This window comes from Elephas maximus, chromosome 18 (assembly GCF_024166365.1).
Source record: "Elephas maximus indicus isolate mEleMax1 chromosome 18, mEleMax1 primary haplotype, whole genome shotgun sequence".
Taxonomy (NCBI): domain Eukaryota; kingdom Metazoa; phylum Chordata; class Mammalia; order Proboscidea; family Elephantidae; genus Elephas; species Elephas maximus.
The window spans coordinates 24,862,742-24,883,011 of record NC_064836.1 but is presented as its reverse complement, the minus strand read 5'-3'; the positions used below and the strand labels follow the sequence as shown (position 1 = coordinate 24,883,011).

Genomic DNA, 20,270 nt, shown 5'->3' with positions numbered 1-20,270 from the left:
GCCCCAAGAGAGTTACACGATTTGTGTTGCCAATTGTAATTTGAAGGAAACATGCAGCTTTTTGCCTGTCAGGTCCCCTTCATGGTATGTCTCCTCGTCCCAACCTGCCCTCCGCCCCTCCCCCACTGTAGAATGTCTTGAGTCCTACGTTCTACTCCTGTTTAGATTCAAACTTCTCCCTCCTTTCCTTGGATCTCTGAGCATCTGTTGGAGCCAGGTCATGCTCTGAGTCCAGGACGGGACTGAGGGCTGAAGGCTGCCACACAGTTGTGGTCAGTGTCCAGGCCTGTGGAGAGGACTTCAGCAGGAGGTAAGATGGTGCGGAGGGGGTGTGTTATCAGGTCCCTGCCACCCCTTCAACCTTTGGAAATTCAAATTTGACGCTTCCCTTGGGGAGAAGCTCTCTGAACAGGAGTAAGGACTGGACCCCTGACACTGCCAAGGACATCCCACCTGGGGAGGATCAAGAGGCAGATTGGAAAAATGAGACAGGAGGATGGGGAAAAAAGGAAAGGGGTTTTCTAATGTGTATCACGAAAAGAAACGCTAGGTAGGAAACGGGGAAACCACTCTTTTGAAGACTCACTCCTTCAAGAAAGTCTGGAGGATGTCTTTCACTTAGAAGGCCCCTTCCCTGCTATTGAGGCCTGCTGGGGGCATTTCAGACAGAGTGGATATCAACCCCGTTCCGTGTGTTGAAAACACCATATGAGGATGGCAGGGTGTCTGCCAGGGATTCCTGAAACAGGCTCTGAGAGTCAGCGACAGCTTGGCCCTCTTACTTCTTGGTACACAGAGGCCCAGGAGCCTGGTTGAACTGCTCCCAAGTTCTCTACTGGGAAACTTCTCAACTGGAGAAAATTCACTCCAGAGGCTTTTGCAATATTCACCATTTCCCCATTCCATACTGCCACTCATCACTTGAGATTCATGGCACTGATTCCCAGTGACCAGGCAGGGAATTCACATGACCCAACATCTGATTGCCTCTCATCCTTCTCCATTCGCCCTTTTCCTTTGTCTCAATAGCAACTCCAGTGCTGGAACCGAATATGACCACGAATCCTGGTGCCTCCATGTCTCCTTCCACTGCACTGCCCTTTCCCCAACCCAGTCTCGGACCCCCACACCGAACACCCTGGGAACCACACCCACTACCCTGCACGACTTTATCATGCCCTCCTGCAACCCCTCAGGGGCTCTCTGCTTTCCCCGGGACACTGCTGGTGCCAGGTGTTGGGGACTCTGGCCCCAGTGGGGCCCAGCCTGGCAAGGTCATTCTCCAACTCAGGATAGAAGGGAGATCAGAAAAGCTCCCTGGAACTCAGACCTTTGTCATGGCTCAGACCCCACTCAATTGGAGTACCCCGGGGGCTCCTGGTGGGGCAGTTGAGCATGCTCCACCTCCAACTGGGGAAGCATCTGCTGTGGAGCAGATGATTCCTGTCACTTCTGTTGTGGGTACTCTGGCTTACAGGGGAGGTTGGTCCTCAGCTCCTTCTCTTCAAGCTCCACCACCAGCTGCCCAGCTGGCCTCCTTTTTCCCCCAAGTGAAGGCTTGGTCAGATCAATATGGTTCTTCTGGGGAGGAGAGCCTGGCCACCACCCAATCCAGGCCTTCACTGCATGACTCCTCCTGTAACCCTAAGAGTGTTTACCAGAACTACCGATGTTGGCAATGCTTCAAGTCCCTGGCCCGGAGGCACCATCCCCAAAGTCCTGATACAGAAGCTCTTTCCTGCTTTCTCATGTGAGTGCCCTAGTCAGGGGGGGACCCCTGAGATTATCCTGCAGCTTTCAAATAAAGGGAAGCCATGGTGGCGTAGTGGTTAAGTGCTACAACTGCTAACCCAAGGGCTGGCAGTTCGAATCCACCAGGCGCTCCTTGGAAACTCTATGAGGCAGTTCTACCCTGCCCTACAGGGTCACTATGAGTCGGAATCGACTTGTCGGCAACGGGTTTGCTTTGGTTTGATTCAAATAAAGAGAGCTGGGAGAGACACGATGGGAGTTAGGCTCTTTAGGAACATTTGAAAGAAAATCACGAGGGTGATGGGATATGTTATAAGACACATTCCCAATAATATTAACCAATCTTCCCCATGTACAACAATTTCACGTGCCTTATCCCAATTGATGCTGGCCACCCTGTACGTGAAGCCAATCTGTATGCTGGAATCATTACCCTAATAATTATTTATAGGAGACTAAACACTTTGATAAAGTACAGAGCCATGATGTGAATTTTGGTCTCAGACTACCAATACCACATTCCTCTGCTGGTCTTTACTTTCCAGCATAGGAGTTGACCATATGTAGGCCAGTGCCATTTCAAATCCAGGTGAGGAGGGAGACGGGCAGGGCCTACAACAATCATTTGAAATACACTCCCACCCTCATTCCTCTGGAGAATTCCAGTTAGAACAGGGAGGTGGTAGAGTATACATAGAGTGCTGACGGGCTTGGGCTCTGCCCTAGCTAGAGTTGTAATACTGACCAGGTCATTATACATCTCCACCCTCCAGTATCTCATCAAATAAGGAAACAATTACAATTAATTCAGAGGACAGCTAAGAAGATGACATGAGCTAATATAAGGAGTGCTCAGAGAGTGCCTGACACTTGCGCTGCCTCATTACATGATGTCCATTCTTGTCACTGGCATGAAGGAAAGGCAACGTAGTCCAAGAAAAGTACCCATGAAAGCAAAAATGTCCTAGTTTCAGTGCGTATGATTGGAAATTAGCCATGAAGTCCACGGTCATGGGCTTCTGTGAATGGAAGGCAGACTGATTAGTCATGTGGGAAGATTTGTCTTTTCACAGCAGACCCTACATCTATCAACCCTGGGCTCCCCACAGTTATTTTGGGTCAACCAATAACAAACTCTTATCACAATCCAAAGGATGATTTTCCACACACAACTTGCCCCCAAATGGCTGAAAGATTGATGGCATCTACCCCCCGCCCCCAACCTCACGGGAATAAAGACAAAGTCCAACAAAGCCAACTTTCAAGCAGTCTTAGGGATTCCCTGCATTCCAAAACAGCTGTGTTCTGTTTGATCATAGTCTCAAATGCAGTTGGGCAGTATGACTTATGATTTTCCAAACTCCAGATAGCAGAAGTCTCTCTCAGTCACCACGGGCTGCCCTCACCTTTGTTTCTGGGCAGAACTCCTGCTCTTCACACCCTGAGGTTCTAGGGCTGTGTTCACCAAAGAGCAGAACCTCTACTCAAAAGTCATCTGGGAGCTGGCGAAAATGTTCATTCATGGGACCCTTGGACTTGATCTTAGAGTAGATTTTAAGGTGCTCTGCCAGGTCGTTCTGCCCACAGTCCTACGGACTCATAGCACATTCTTTTCTTTGGGCTGTTCGTCCTGGGAGTGTATCTTAGTGTAGTTGCCCTGCCACTGGTATCCTGGAGGCAAAAAAACACTTGAAATCTCAAACACTGGAAGAGGGATTTGACACAGAGAAATAGCAAGACAGATGTGATGATGGGCAGGGGATATGTGTAGGGGTGGGGTCAAGATGGGGATAGAATACGTACTTGTAGGAAGTTACAAACAAGCATGTGGTTTTAGCCCAGTCCTTCGATCCCTGGCCCGACGGAAGCCCACCATGACCCTGGAGGAGGGACTGTGGCGGTCTGTGCAGGAATGGGAGCACAAAAGCAACTTTGACCGGATGATCTTCTACGAGATGGCAGAAAAGTGAGTTCATGGCATCCCAGCTCTATGGGGACCGAGTGATGGGGTCTGAATGAGGAGGGTGGGTTGAGAGTGGCTGCTGCCTGGCTGTGTTGGTACAAGTCGGAGGGGATGTTGTGAGGAGGAGGAGGTGTGCGCTTGGACAGGGCTCCTAGTTCCCCGATGATCCCTCTGTACCCTCAGTGTCTACCATCACATTCACTGCTTGGAATTCTGTCCTACCTCCTTCAAGAAATGCACCCCTTCTACATATTATTTGTGGATGCCTCGATATTGAGAGCGTTAAGATGGAATGGGGATAAACACTGTGGCTACCAATGGGGATAAATTCCAAGCCGTAGACACTCTGCAGTGAGGGGATACGATGTACCACACAGGTTCCTCCTTGCCTCAGTGTCCATATACCTGACAGGAAATTTGGGACCAACCTTCCACATGACAACTGGCACAAAACTGTTCTGTAGCCATCCAAGAATGGCCCAGGCTGGAAAGCTTTGTTCAGGGGACGGCAATATCTCAAGTCAACCTGTGGACGTGTCTATCACCCTTATTGCCTTTCCCTCCTTGGTTTTAAAAAAATCATCATAGGATCTGAAGCTTTCCTGAAACCTTAGATTCCACCTTCTTCCCAATATATCTTGGATCACTTGTCTCCTTGGTTTATACCTCATGGGCTCAAAGCCTGACACCAGGACGGGGAATCTAGGATCTAGTCCATGGTGTTATCTGCAATCAACTTCATCCCATACCAGGCTCAAGCTGTCAGCTCTAATGTGTGTATGTTAGGAAAGGGCAGGAGAGTCTTGAAGCAGGATGTACCTAAGTGGGGTCCTGCCGTGTGTCACATAGTTCTGATTGAAATCAACCAGCCACTGTCGGAGTTGCGGTGTGCCATCAGGTGCTAAGGGTGTGGAAAGGAAGTGAGCACCATGGCTCTGTCAGGAGGAGCTTCCAAGAAGGCATGGCTCACTTCTTTCACACCCTTCCTAAGTTATGATGAGTTATGCTACAGGTGAAGGGATGATGTGAACACGTAAGGAGCCCCCAAACTGTGTGTGTGTGCCACAGAGAGAAACTCCCTCCTGGGAAATGGACTTACTCAGCACCTTGCCGGGTCACTGAAGGCACTCTCTGCTGCCCTACAATCGACTGTTGCCCGGTGCTGGGGCTCCTGGTGTGCCTTGCCTTCTTCTCAGCAGGGCCCGTGCCTCCTCCACCCTTGTCAGGTTCATGGAGTTTGAAGCAGAGGAGGAGTTACAGATTCGGAAGTCGCAGCAGAGGAATGTGTCCGTGTGCCTGCCTCCTCCAGTTTCAAGGCATCTTGATCCTCAGAAGCCTTCATCCACTGTGGCTGGCCAGCACCCAGGTATGGCTAACCAATTTCAACAGGAGCTAAGGTCCAGGGGATCAAAGGAGGAATGTAGAGACTAGCCATGTTTGGAGAAGGCATTGTCTTCACATGGGGTACTTCCCTTTCAAGGGGGGGGCAACGGCTATTTCTATCAGTAGAGCCTGACGGAAGCCTGGGCTCTCAGCTACACTTCGTTACACACTAGTAATGAGGCGGTCAAGTTTTATAACTACTGTCTCACACAGATTATCAAAGATCACACAGATTATCAAAGATGAGATCCAATATCTAATCAGCCTAAAACGTGGGTCTCAATGAAAGGACTTCTTGAAAAAGCAATAGTTCCAAGTTTCCTCACAGGATGATTCTCTTGGACATTCTACCTATTACATCTCCTCTCACGGTTCTTGTGGCTTCGGGTGGGCCCATCTCACCAGGAACCATTTTAGGCTCTCCAAAAAATCTGCCCTTCCAACGTATGTTTGAGTGGTGTCTTAGTTATCTAGTGTTGGTAGAACAGATATACCACAAGTGAATGGCTTGTGGTATTTCATTCTCTCACAGTCTAAGTGGCTAAATTCATTCTCTCACAGTCTAAGAGGCTAAAACTCCAAAATCTGGGTACGAAACTCCCAGGGAAGGCTTTTTCTCTTTTGGTTCCAGTGGAAGGCATTGTCATCTATCTTCCCCTGATCTAGGAGCTTCTTAGCACAGGAACCGGGAGTCCAAAGGACGGGCTCTACTCTGGGAATTTCTTTCTGGGCCACATAAAGTTTCTCTCCTCTCTACTGGCTTCTTTCTTTTATATTACAAAAGAGATTGAATCAAGATATAGCCTAATCCTGCAGATTGAGTCTTGCCTCATTTACACAACTGCATCTAAACCTGCCTCATTAACATTGTAGAGGCTAGGATTTACAACACATAGGAAAATCACATCCGATCAAAACAGGGTGGATAACCACACAATACTGGGAATCACGGCCTAGCCAAGTTGACACACATTTTGTGGGGACACAACTCAATCCGTAACAGGTCAAATGGCCTGGAATGTTCTGCCAAATTTACCTCCTTCTTTCTAACCTCTCCTTTAGTGTTCGTCCCAAGGAAGGGAGATCCCAAGGTGCAGCCCCTCAACCAGCAGCAACATAGACCCCAGTGCCCTTGGGAGGCCAAGCAACCCAATGAGATCCCTCCTAAAGCTGTGAAAGAGTATGTCGAAATCATGGAAGGTCTGCTTGGACCTGCCCATTCGGCCACTGTGGAGCCAGATGCAAAACTTGAAGAAGAGGAATATGAGCAACAACAGGAAGACACTGGGATGTACCCAGACCCAGGACTCCTGAGCTACAATGACAAGCTGTGTTCACAGGAAGAATTTATTACCAAGGTGAGCTGGGACTCGAGGTTTGGTATCCGTGGGTTCTGTAAGTTTGGCATTGCATCCACCAAACATCTGGAGTTTGGCCCCGGACATTGTAATTAAGCTTCATTCCTTACCCTGTGATCTTTTTTACCCTGTGCCTTTTTTCTCGTGTGTGTGTATGTGTCTGTGCGTGTGCGTGCGTTTGCCTATGTGTAGGTTGAGGTGGTGATGTTTTAATACACCATCGGATGCACATTCAAGGAGAGGATGATTGTCTTTGAGAGCCTCTGAATCACTGGTTACTCCTTGTCAAGGATGTTCACATGCCTCCTCCTTCTGTTATCAGGCAGAAGCAGTTATTCACCCTCAATTCCTGGAAATGTTATTATCACCAGAATCACAGATAGATCTCATGTCCTTAACACAGAAGCTGGAGGAAGAAGAAGGGCTCACTCTCACCCAGGTAAACCAGAGGAGGAAGGGAAAATAATACCACGAAACCCACAAGATTTCACCTAACCTAACAGTGCCTCGGCTGCACAGCTTCTGTGGAAGGTCAGCTCCACGTGTGGAAGCAGGTGCAGAACCAGGAGGTAGGAGACAATGCAGTGGCTGAGAGGAGGAGCGGTAAGGAATTGTGGCTGGGAAAACCACACAGGAGGATGGACAAGTAGAGCTGCAGTACTGTTATTGAACCACACTCATTTCACTGACTTCCCTGATTCCTGTCCCAATATCATGCTCTCCACCACCAGCTCATCCATGTGTTCTCACAACCTGTACAGAATCAGTAATTACACATTTTCCTTCCTTTCAGCTGGTAGAGAAGCGACTACTGGAATTGAAAGGAGAAGTGGGTGTGGAGGCACCCCCAATTTATGGTATGCCACCCATGGAGTCACTCTGTACAGAGTATGACACCAGTCAAGACTCAGGGAGCACAGATAACCATGGTCTTCAGCTAGGGATCAGCAAGAAAACGGGCACAAGAAGGCTGAATGCAGATGACCTGCCGAAAGACTGTAGAAGAGACAGTAACCTGTCTAAGCCAAAAGAACTTGCTCACTTTATGTGGAGTCCAAAGTCAAAGAAACCTAAGTCTGAACAATTAACTTCTCCTCATCAGCGTTCCAGTAACACCTCCCCGAAATTGGGAACTAGAGAATCCTTAATGCTCTTAGAAACCTCTCCTATTAGTGAATCACCTGGGAAAGGAGAAGGGTCCAGGGAAGAAACAGAGAAGGAAGAGGAGGATCTCCCCAGCCTTGACTTTCTCTTGGCACCTCAACAAAGCTTACTGCCCTGGGGTCTTTCCAAGAGTCCTCTGCCTGCCTCCGGCATTCTGCACCATGGAGTTCGGGGCACCTGGCAAGCATCCCAGCCCCTAGCTCCTGAGACAGTGAGTCTTAGCCAACCTGGACATACAGCTACCAAGTCTAAGATCCCAGCTCAAGTTAGAGCCCCATCACTTCCTGCCAAAAGGCCCTACTCAGGGGCTGACCTTGGGGTCTCTGGGAGGCAACCCTTGGTCAGCAGTGAGGTCCAACCCTCAATGCCTCTGAAAAGAAAGTGTGACACCTCAACTTGCGAGAAAAGTAAGGTGGCATTTCAGCCAATAGCAAGCTCTCCTCTTCCATGTGTCAAACCCTCAAATTGGAGACCCCTCCACAGATTTGGATTATCAACCCCCTTCTCCTCATCACGCTAAAGACCCTCCCCTATCCCAGTGCTATTTCTTGGCTGTAGCACAGATACGAGGAGGACAGAGAGGGAGGCCAAACACTGGGCAGGGTGCACATGTACTTCCAGGGTGGGAAATGAAGAACAGTAGCTTTACTTTACTTTACAGAATAGTCCTCTGTTAATTGGGATTAAAGATAGTTTTGTTGGAAGGGATTCTCATTGCTTCTCTCTTCTTGTTCTCCTCTGCTGCTGGATGGATTGTGGTGCTGTGAAAAGTAAAAGATACAGGTGTCCCCTGTTTTCCTGATCCACACATGACTGACCAATTCTTTCTTCCAGCCTTAACCGATGTCCTCAGAATGCTCTTGGGGACAGTCTGGCTTTGGCCTCTCACAGCTCACTGATAAATCGCCAGTGATCAATTTCAACATCCATTTCTCAGAAGCCCTGGCTTGGCTTGGGGAGCTTTCTGTGGGTATCCTATCAATCTCCCTCTCTCTTAATAATCTACTAATGGAATTTGGATTTCAACCTTTCTGCCTTATTGGTCATTAACTATTGTTTCTACAGTTGAGATTGGAGACTGTGCTTTTGTTTAAGGTGCTGTTTTTCTGTTTCCTAGAAAGATGCCAGACAACAGATCTTCAATGATCCTCAGCACACCCAGGGCTTTTCGTGTGTAGTTGATTTGGCCTGACAGGATTAAGACGTGGCTTCTCGGGGACATAGCTGTTTCTCTGCATTCACTCTAGAAAAAGGCATCATTAATTCTCAGGAGCACTATTAAATAAGCCATAGTAGTCTGCTATTTCTGAATCCTGATGATAGGAGGAGATGCAATGTGCAGAAAACATATTTATGAGAAGTCCTTTTAATCGTGTGTATATGAGCTATGAAAGTAGTCAGGGAGAATTGTAGTCCCTTTACCTTATTTCTGTGCAGGAAAGAATCTGATCCAGCAGGAGTGGGGTGGTCCATCCTCCTGTGGTGAAGGCAACTGACCTCCAGTGCCTTCGGGCTCTTCCAAGGAGCATCCTAGAAGCACTCTTTTCTCTCCTTCCCAAACAATGACTGAAATTCTAGGATTAAATCGATCTAGATGTAGTCTTGTATTCAAAACAGGTCCTTAAAAACAAGAGGAAACCTACCTTACATGACAACAATAAAGCCCTGGAGAAGCAGAGATGTGATGAGGTTTATAGCAGGCCTGGGATGCCTGGGGTGTGCAGGGCTAGATGTGAGCACAGTAGGATGGGCTGAGAAGGGCTGAGGCATCAGTCATCCTGCTGCTCGGGCACTTGCACAGACCCCATGTTCCGAGCAGTGGGTCTTCCTGTAACATGGCATTTGCTGCCTGTGAGCTGCTTCAGGTGCTGGGAAGTTTCCAGTTGGGATCTGGATGGAGACCTTGGCAAGTAAGAGAGACTGTTGGGGAGAACGATCAAGATGAAGAGATGAGAATCAGGGGACTGGACATCTCTGCTCTTTCCTCAAAATTGTCAAGTTCTTCCCCTCCCATCTCTGCGTAACTCCTCAAATTCAGGTGTCCGTGGCCTGACATCTCCAGCCCTTTCCTCTCAGTAGCTCTGATTCCCAACTCGGAAACTTGTGGGAACTCACCAATATTCCCTCCCAGCCCAGTGCTTTCTTCTACAAGTTCTCAGGTTTGATTTTATTCCAAGTGTCTCTGAGTTTTCAGGAATGATGTGTCCCAGAAGGTTTCTGGCTATCATGGATTGAATTGTGTCCCCCCAAAAACGTGAGTATCAATTTGGCTGGGCCATGATGCCCAGTATTGTGTGGTTGTCCTCCATTTTGTGATTGTAATTTCATGTTAAAGAGCATTAGGGTGGGATTGTAAGGTCACATTACTTACACTTACTAAGGTCACATCCCTGATCCAATGTAAAGGGAATTTCCCTGGGGTGTGACCTGCACCACCTTTTATCTCACAGAGATAAAATGAAAGGGAAGCAAGCAGAGACCTAAAGACCTCATACCACCAAGCAAGCAGTGCTGGGAGCAGAGTGCATCCCTCAGACCCAGAGTCCTTGTGTGGAGAAGCTCCTAGTCCGGGGAAAATTGATGAGAAGGACTTCCCCTGGAGCTGATGCCCTGAATTTGGACTTTAACCTACTTTACTGTGAAGAAATAAACTTTTGTTTCTCAAAGCCATCCACTTGTGGTATTTCTGTTAAAGCAGCACTACATGACTAGGACACTGGCCAACACCATCCGGGCACATCATACAGTGTCCTCCGCAGCGTGAACCCCAATCCTGGTTTATCCCTGGTATTTAGGGGAGTGTACACAACAACTTTGAAAGACAAATGGTGAGTGAAGGACGGAGGCCTGGATCCTCCATTCACTAGTGTTTGACTTTAGAAAAGTCCCTTAACTCCTCCACATTTCAGGGTCTTCACTGGGAAAACAGCCACAACACTGTCCACCTCTGTTTGGGATATTAAAGCAGTCATGCTTGAAGGGAATTTGCTCCAGGACGTGCCATGCACTGGTCCCTTATTCGACAAAGGGAATCATCTCATCCACACGTTGCAAGCTCAAGTGTTACCTCTCTTGTTTACCTCACCTGCCTGTTATCTGCCATTGGTACCTGTGTTTGGTTGCTCATTTCCCAGAAATAGGAAAAGCCTGGTTATGATGGATTGAATTGTGTCCGCCATATACAGATATGCTCACACGGAGGGAGAGGCGCTCGCACGGAGCGGGAGGCGCTCACACGGAGGGAGAGAGGCGCCACACGGAGGGAGACGCGCTCACACTGATAAAGATGCACTTACACAGATACAGGTACATATTTATACATACATTTATATATATTTGTGTATATATATTTATATATACACATTTATATACTCAGACACTCATTTATACACTCATATATATACATATTTGTATGCGTGTACCTGTATGTATTTGTGTGTGTGTGTATATCTATATAGACATACACAATACACACACACACACACACACACACACACAAACACACACATATATATATATAAAGCCCCGGGTGACACAACTAACTGAAAGGTTGGCAGTTTAAATCCACCCAGAGTTGTGTTGGAAAAAAGGCCTGGCAATCCACCTCCAAAAGGTCACAGCTACTGAAAACCCTTTGGAGTGCAGTCCTACTCTGAAAAGTCATGGGGTCCTCATGAGTGGAAATCTACACAATGACAACTGGATTGATAATCTACAGATGGCATATACGTTGGGAGAATTAGTCTTGCAACATATACATGGCATACATAATAAACTCTACATTACTGTTACGTACCCAAACCCACTGCATTCGAGTCGATTCCAACTCATAGTGACCCTACAGGACAGAGTAGAACTGCCCCATGCGGTTTCCAAGACTGAAAATCTTCACTGAAGCAGACTGTCACATCTGTCTCCCACAGACAGCCTGGTAGGTTTGAGCCACTGACCTTTCAGTTAGCAGCCAAGCACTTTAATCTCTAAGCCACCAGGGCTCCCTCCTCTCATGTACAGTGATTACATAAGCAAATTTTGAAACAAACTGCCTGGGTTTGCATCCTAGCTCAATTTTATCATCTGAGTGATCTGGGCAGGTTACTTTACCTCTCTGTGCCTCAGTTTCCTCATCTCTAAAATGGATCTTACCCATAAGCACACCAGACACTTAGAAAAAGGTCTCACACACAGAATGTACACAATAAATGTTAGCTTTCATTACTATAAAAGCAATATAAACAAATGGCTTAATTGAAGAAATTTCCATTGAGAAATAGTTGAGTTCCAAAATTCATGCGCAAAGTCACTTACATCAACTCCTAAAGTTGTACGTTCAGATTCAGGCGATTACTGAGGTATGTTATGGTCTCCAATAGAGTTCTGGGGACTATGCAGGCAGCCTCTGCATGCCGTCCTCCTATACCATCCATTCCATCTCCCTCGGAGCCTAGGTGTCATTTTATCAATTAAAATACTTCCATGAATTACCTGTTTAGCGCTTAAAGATACACCAAAAGCAACCACTAGCACAAAAGTACAGTAAAATGTTCTTTTTTCAGAATAGCAAAACCTATTTCTAATACAATGGTGAGTTAAGGAGGACTGTGGGCCAAGGGGAGCCGTGGTGGCGCAGTGGTTAAGAGCTCAGCTGCTAACCAAAAGGTTGGCAGTTCAAATCCACTAACTACTCCTTGGAAACCCTATGGGGTAGTTCTACTCTGCCCTAAAGGGTCGCTGTGAGTTGGAATCAACTCGGCAGCAAGGAGTTTGGTTTGGTGGGTCAAGATGGAAGGGGTGGATGAAGGAGGAAAAAAAAAAAAGAAAGAAAAATGGACAAGAGGAGAAATGGGAGAATTTAGAGAACTGTGAAAATTTCATTCCTGGATATTCTTTCTTTCTCCTTGCTATAATTCTAAGGACTTTTCTCATATACAGCATATGTAAGTAAATAACTGCAATATTTAAAAACACTTAGATTTTTGTAAAATTCATTCCCTGAAAACTCTTGGTGGCCCCATTAATTTCTCTCTTAAAAACATCTCAGAAGTAAAAAGAAGCATACATAAAAAAATAGATAAATAAAAGCACTGCTGGCATTTGAGGCCGATTTTTTTCCCTGCTATCAACAAACTGCACACTTGGGAGTTGCTTTTCCAGCATCAATGTTCATAGTCCATCCACTTTCTCTTACCGCCACCCCCACCACCTTTAATTTAGAAAAGGCAGTAAGTGCTCCAAACATCAAGTTTTCTCTCCAAAAGGCCAATTGGCACTTGAGAGCACTCTACATTCTCAATTGTCAGCACTTCCACTCACCCTTGCAGATAAGGAGCATGACTCCACTGACTTACTCACTGTAAAAAAAAAAATTCTGATTGTAAAAAGCTGTTTCTTAAAACCAGGCATATTTCTCTTACCTATCCACCCCACTCCGCACCCTTATTGCTCCCCCCGCCCCCCACACACACGTATCCTTAAATATTCCATATCAGGGGGGTGGCCCAAGCAGGGTGTCCAGCTCCGCTCTTCTTTTAAGCCACCTGCAGGCCTCCGGAGACACCTTACCTTTGACTGGCAATTCCGTGAGCCCTGTCTATTCAAGCTGGCACCTATTCAAAAAGGCAGGTGAGTCTACAAGTCAGGTTTCTAAAACGAGTTTAACAGGAGTCAGGCGGTATGCCCGCTCACCCTCAAGTTTCTTAAACAAAGGTAATAATGCCTTAAGATATTTACAATGTCTTGACTAAGGGTTAACTAAATCCCTTAGTGAGGATGGTGCACTCGGGGAAAATGCTCCACCTTAATGCCCCTCCTTTTCAAATACAGAGGGGGAATCTCCAAAATTACAAATTTGAGTTTCTACACGCTAAAAAGCCTGTCAAAATGATGAATTTGAAATAAATGCATATTCCGTATTATGTTACCTACCTGATTGCATAAAATCAAGGCTAGAATCATACAGACTGGCACACAGTGTAATATGAATGCATATACTGAAATATAGTCATATATATTTATTTCTTAAACCACACCCTCCCTGGGTGGCTTCTCAGGCTTGCTGGGCCAAATGGTCAGCGTCAGGACATCCAGGCGCCCACTGGGTGAGGCGCCGGCTGTGACAGACATCCAAACAGACACCCAGCGTCGTGGTCGCCCTGGGACAGGTGGGCGCTCCAGGTGCCCTCGGAGCCCCTCCCCAGGCCCGCCCAGCCCAGCCCTGTCCCCCCCGCTCCGCAGGCCGTGGCCCTGCCCCCCGCGACCCCAGCACCGCCCGCCGGACCCTGAAGTCGGCTGCGCGAGACCCGACCCCGGGGGTCGGGCCCCCGGGGTGGGCGCCGGCCCCAGACTCACCTAGGCCTGACAGCCGCTGGCGCAGGCACAGTCCCCGTCACAGGGCGCCAGCAAAGCCTGTTGCCCTGGTGAGGACAGAGTGGCGCCTCGCCAGTCCCGGAGGTGGGTTCTGAGGCAGCCATTGGCAGTCACCGGCCACGTGACCTGTAGGGGCGTTACCCTCTGGGCCGCCCCGCCCCCGACTCCTGGGCGGGGCCTCCTCTCCTCTCCCTTTGGTCCTTTGGTCTGGACCATCCTCACCTGGTCACTTGGACGCCCCTCCCCTGGACAATAACCCAGCTGGAAAACTGTTGAGCTGGAAGCCATCTCAGTGGATTTTCTTTATTTAAAAAACTGGCTACACGTGTATTCTTTTGATTATTTTTGCTCTTTTCATAATTGAAGACATGTTTTAAACTACCCATAACAGAAGAATTTAAAAAATAAAACCACACTAAATTCCCAGCACCTGAGGTAAATAAATAAGGCTCATACTCTAATCTGCTTCCAATGCAAATACATAACCCACTACAGTGTATTACATTGCTTAAAATGGGGGCTGGTCATACGCATTGTTTTATAATCTACTTTTTTCCCTATAAAAGGATTATCTTTGCCTGTCTTTTTTTAATAACGAGAGCTTTGTTTTTTTTCTTTTTCATTTTATTGTGTTTCAGGTGAAAGTTTACAGCGCAAATCAATTTCCTATTCAAAAATTTATACACAAATTGTTTTGTGACATTAGTTGCAACCCCCACATCGTGTCAGCACTCTCCCCCTTTCCTTTCGCACGCCGGTTCCCCGCGTCTATTCATCCACATGATTCTCTGCATAAAGGCTCTCTCCCCGTTGGATTTTAAGTTCACTGAGAGCAGGGACCTGCGTCTCCTCGCCATTTTATCCTCAACAGAAAGGATGGTGCCTGGAATATGGTAGCTACTTAATAAATACCTGTTAAGTTAATGAATCTTTTCCTATAATCATGGTTCACACAGTACATTTGTGTTGAGTTAATGTGACGATTTTTCAGCTTCAAAAGTATTTTAAAAGTACAGCAGTATGAGATGCATGTCTAATTAGTCAAAGGTAAACTAAATGTTTTCATTTCAATTTTTTCTCACTGCCTTTTTTTTAAAGAAATTAACAACAACAAAAAACCTTTGCCATGGAGACCATTCTGACTCATAGCGACCCTATAATTTCTCTCCAAGTCTATCTTTTCAAACACCTCTAACGCATCAGTGTGGGTCAATTATTTCTTATTCCTCTTCCCATCACTGTAGCCTTTTCCCCCTAAATCTACACAACTAACTCAATCTGGGAAGGGGTGGTATTTAAGCGTGCATTTCTTTAAGAAAAGAATCCTTAAGAATCCTTTCATAACATACTTATAAATTCACAATATACTTATAAATTCTTATGAATGTATTATTAAACTTGAAGCTGAGCAAACAGAGTTTCTTAAAAGGAAGTTTAACTATAATTCTTCACTAGGAAGGGAAAGAGAAAGGAAGAAAGCAGGCATTTCTGACAAAACAAGAAAACGTGTGCTCTGCTGCTGTTGCTACTTTCTTTTCATCCAATGATATTTCTGCCTTCAATTTTCTATGACCCACATCAAGTCAAATGAGCACAAAATATCCATCCCTATCCATCTGCCATTCTGCTTAAGCAGTTATAATGGGGTGAAACCTGAAAGCCTGGATTGCACGGATATTTCATTAAAAGCAATGAAAATTGACACAACAGCACATGTAATTCAAAACTTAATAAGATTCCTATTTACTCTACCTGCCTGCTTTACAATTAGCTTAATTTTCATATCTCAATGTCAAGCAAGCAAGCAAGACAAAAAAAAGTACTACCGTAAAAAAATTAATAGTGGATTGACTGCTATTAGTTTTCTTCTTTCTCTTTTTTTTTTTTCTTTTTCCCTCCTCTCTCTCTCTTCCAGAATGTTCTGAAATCAGATAGTGGTGATGGTTCCACAACACAGTGAATAGACTAAAAGCAACAGAATTGGACACTCCAACATAGTGAATTTTATGTTATGTGAATTATATCTCAACTTAAAAATAAAGGATTAACAGCGGTCTTTAGCAGCAATAAGACATTCATCCTTAATCAGAAACAAAGAGCCCTTTAAGTGGTAGTAAGGACAAAGAGCACTAAAAATTGTAAGATAGCATCTGGAGTTCTTTTTTCTCTTGGTCTTCCCCTTTCCCCAAACCACCACTATTCTTTTTGCCCTGTCTTCTTCTACTTTCACCCAACATTGCTAAATAAGAAAGACATTTTTAAATATATCATTACAAAGCACCCTAAGTCAGCCCAGAGTTTTTCTCCTTCATCAATCTGATTTGTCCCAAGCTTGGACTTACTGGAAGCCTCTCATGGGTGTGAGAACTGCTGGCCTTGAAGCTTTCTTCTTTCAGATCCTCCTGCACCAAGCCAAGGGGCTTTTGTTTCAAAATCAAAATACAGCTGAATTAGCTTCTCTGAACGGAACTGATGACACAGCTCTGATCACACTAATTTTTAAGAAAAGTGTTAAAAGCTGAATGCAGCTTTGAACAACAAAAGCAGGTCGATTCTCACAGGTTCTGCAGTAATCTAGCCCCTACCTCTTTCTCTAGCCTCATCCGGAACAACAGCCTCACCTTGCACCCTTGGCTCCAGCGACTCTATCTGATACCCTGTTTCCCGTTTTCCCTGCCACTCACAGGGCCTTTGCACGTGGTATTTCCTCTGCCCAGGGCACTCTCTCCTCTCCTCTTTGCCTAGTTCGTTCCCATTCATCTTTCAGACCTTCCTGAACCAAGCCAAAATATTGGATGGAGTCTTCCGAAAACTGGCCTTGCCGTCTGGAGACACATTTGTTAGACGTTGAGAAATGAGGGATGGTAGAGAATTAAATCTCTGCAGAATAGGTTCCAGGGCACCCTAGAGGCGACTTCATTTCAAAAATTTTTTGACGGAGATCTTGGGAAAGGTAGTGGAGGGACTGAAGGGCTAACCACAGGCTGCCTCCTCTGGCTGCACCTGACGCTAAAGGGCGGGTTCAGCCGCAATAGGTGGCTTGAAGGGTCCGGACCGAGTAGCCCTTTGCCTCATTCCCTCCCAGGCAGGCTCTCTGCTTGCCCATTCCGTCTGAAGGAGCAGCCTCAGGGACCTTTGCCTTCCCCACAGGGACCCCAGGCGCCATCCCACGCCAAGGCACCTCCTGGCCACTCACCATTCTCCGGCACTGAGGGCCCAGCAGACCCAGCTGGAGCAGCGCCGCTGCCCAGAGTCCCGGTAGGCGGCTGCGCGGTGGGCCACAGGGGCCGGCTTCCTTGGCAGCCTTGGTCCCGCGTTCCCGGGCTGCCGCGCTCCGGTGCGGAATCTGGCTGCACCAGAATCGCCCAGCGTGCGCCACTGGCTGCTGCGCTCTGCTACCGAATCGCAGGCTTGGCGCCTAGCCGGCAGGGAGGAAGCAGCTTGGAGACCCGGAAGGCTTGAGACGCTGGGGCCCCCAGGGGCTGACGGGCCCCCGGTGGGTGGGGCGTGGTGGTCCTTCTTGGCGCTAGGGAGGCAGCTGCAAGCTGGGCTCCGCCTTCGCCCTGGGCACCTGGAGGCCTCTGTGGCAAAAGGAGCTGCGCGCTGCGTGGGCGCCGCTGGGGCAGAGGGTGAGGGCTGGGGAGGCGGGGAGAAGAAGCTGCTGGGAACCCCCGCCAGTTTGGGTGACCCTTGGTGAGGGGGTGGTGCCGTCTGAGAGGCTGAGCCCCCTCTGAAAGGGCAGCTAAAGGGGTACCTAACTCTGCCCTCTACTTCTTGACATTCCATTGGTGTTCTCCTATAAAAGAGGAAAAATTTTCTGAAAAACAGAATCCTACTTGCCAACCACACTCTAAGGAGTCAAAGGCACAAAATAGCAAGATTCCACTTCCCTGGAAGCATAGCTTGAAAGTCTCCCAGAAAGGGGTATGTCCAGGGCCGCTTCCATTACTATTCCTGGCACCCCTAGCATTCCTCAAAGAGCTCTGGTGGGATTGTCACCATTATCAGCCACCTCCCAAACCTGGGCTCCATGGCCTGAAGAAGGCCTGAGATTGGGATTCTTTTCATCTGGCCTTAGGAATCAGCACTAAATAAGGGTCCTAACAGAAATCAGCTGCAGCTCTCCTGCCCTGGCCAACTCACCCCCTAGCCTGTATCTCCAGCATCAGCATCCATCAGTGGAGGATTTGTGCTCTTCAGAGGTGCAGTAATAATGATCGGTATTGCTATAGCTGGGGCATGGGTGGCACTTTGCAGCTTACAAATCCCTTCCATATTCGTGGACTGCCCGACAAATATCTACTGAGTGCCTGCAGCATGTCCTCCCCTGTGCTGGACTCTGAATGAGGTTTAAAATGTCCTAAAATGTTCACACTCAAGTGTGGAAGACAGATACTTAAGCAAGTTTGAACAGGTGATTGGTGCTCAATAGAACAGACGACTCTTGCCATCTAATGCACTCAGAAACGGACACTGGAAGACTTTCATTTACCTACTTTCTTCCGTAGTAAAAACTGGGATTAGAACCCAGATCTGATTTACTACAGGTGGTCATTTTTCAACTCAATTTGTGAGGGTCAATGAAGAGATATTATCTCCTGTTCTCTCTTCAGGTCAGTCTAAGTGTCAACTGCAGGGCTCCTATCAGTGTTTAATTCCTTTGGGTAATAAAACTTTGCTTTAAAAAACAGGTAACTCTAGGATGTTAAATGCAGTGAGTCTTGACAATCATTCACACATAAGTATAAATTACTTAGCTACTTCCTGCCTAACAGCCAGCTGGTACCACAAGGAGCGAGACTTGACATGTCTGGGCAGGAGGGGACATGTTAAAACCCGTTAGTGCTGAGAGTGGAGAAGGGGCGTCCCTGGGCACCTGCAGGAGCTACTGACTGACCCACTCAGGATCTGTGTCCAGTACTGCTTTCAGAACACTCAGTTGGATATTACTACCCGTATTAGTTTCCTAGGCTGCTGGACAATGTACCACAAACTGGATGGCTTATGTTGTTGTTGTTAGATACCATCGAGTCAGTTCCGACTCATAGCAACCCTATGTACAACAGAACGAAACACTGCCCAGTCCTGTGCCATCCTCACAATTGTTATGTTTGAGCCCATTGTTGCAGCTACTGTGTCAATCCACCTCCATGAGGGTCTTCCTCTCTTTCACTGACCCTCTACCTTACCAAGCATGATGTCCTTCTCCAAGGACTGAGCCCTCCTGAAAACATGTCCGAAGTATGGAGACGAAGTCTTCGCCATCTTTGCTGCTAAGAAGCATTCTGGCTGTATTTCTTCCAAGACAGATGTGTTTGTTCTTAGAACAGAAATTTTTTATTTCCCATTTCTGGAGGGAGAGTATCTGCAATCAGGCTGTCAGCCTTGTTGACTTCAGCAAGAGCTGTGGCGGTGACACAGGCTGCCTCACGGGAGCAGTGGCCATAGGTAGAAGAACACGGTCACTGCCACTGGTAAGGCAGGAAGGGAGTGAGAGAAGAAATACCCCAGCATCTCTCCAAGGCTTTGAACCAGTTCTTCCCAGCTCGAACCCCTGCTGAGAATTTGCATTTTCACCCCAGATAGATTGAATTGGAATCTGCATTTTAACAAGATCCTCCAGTGATTCTTATATGTAGTAAATTTTAGAGCCACTGCTCTACTAGTAAAGCAGCCCTGGCGACACAGTGGTAAAGTGCTCAACTGCTACCTGAAGGGTCGGTGGATCCGACCCACCAGCTGCTCCAAGGAAGAAAGATGTGGCAGTCCGCTTCTGTAAAGAGTTATAGCCTTGGAAACGCCGTGGGGGCAGTTCTACTCTGTTCTATAGGGCTGCTGTCAGTTGGAATTGATGTGATATCAGTGAGTCTGGTTTGGGTGTGGCTGGACGACAGCAAGGGGTTAGTGGTTCTCAGAATTGGTCCCTAACCAGCAGCATTAGCATCGCCTGGGAACTTACTAGAAATGCAAAGTTTCAGCAGGAGTTAGAACCAGAATGAAACAGTTGGAAGCCCTGCCTCTCTCTCCTTCTACCCTTCAAGTTCCTGTAGGTATGTCCTATTGGCTCAGTCTTTTGAAAGCTTGAGGGCGAAGGAGCACAGGTGTTGTGGGTGTGAGTGTCCATCCTCCTTGTGCAGATCAAGGCGGAAAAAGGTGGAGAGTGGATCTGGAGAGGCAGATGGAAAACATCCAGTGCAGTCCATCTAGTCTTTTCTTTCATTTGGATAAAATAATTAAAAAAAAAAAAAAGAACAGGGAAATTTCAAAGCCCTGTCAGCTCCTGT

The 20,270-nt window shown here is 47.1% G+C and overlaps 3 protein-coding genes and 1 pseudogene across 3 annotated transcripts in view; 3 read left to right on the top strand and 1 right to left on the bottom strand.

Moving 5' to 3' along the window:
- The window catches only part of LOC126061822 (NUT family member 2D-like), a 215,289-nt gene extending 208,037 nt beyond the window's left edge, over positions 1–7,252 (top strand). The window contains exon 5 of the transcript XR_007513886.1: positions 7,026–7,252. The gene's annotated coding sequence lies outside the window, so the exon portion shown is untranslated. The remainder of the gene's footprint in view (positions 1–7,025) is intronic.
- The window catches only part of LOC126061699 (CCR4-NOT transcription complex subunit 11-like), a 232,206-nt pseudogene that overhangs the window by 18,136 nt on the left and 193,800 nt on the right, over positions 1–20,270 (bottom strand).
- LOC126061738 (NUT family member 2D-like) lies at positions 316–6,552 on the top strand. Its single transcript, XM_049858487.1, has 6 exons — positions 316–329; positions 1,030–1,226; positions 1,552–1,750; positions 3,590–3,718; positions 4,942–5,081; positions 6,161–6,552. Exons 1-6 carry the CDS (start codon positions 316–318, stop codon positions 6,550–6,552), a joined length of 1,071 nt encoding a protein of 356 aa, XP_049714444.1.
- LOC126061819 (NUT family member 2G-like) lies at positions 6,433–8,140 on the top strand. Its single transcript, XM_049858632.1, has 2 exons — positions 6,433–6,895; positions 7,250–8,140. The coding sequence occupies exons 1-2, from the start codon at positions 6,812–6,814 to the stop codon at positions 8,138–8,140; spliced, it is 975 nt and encodes a 324-aa protein (XP_049714589.1). The 5' UTR covers positions 6,433–6,811.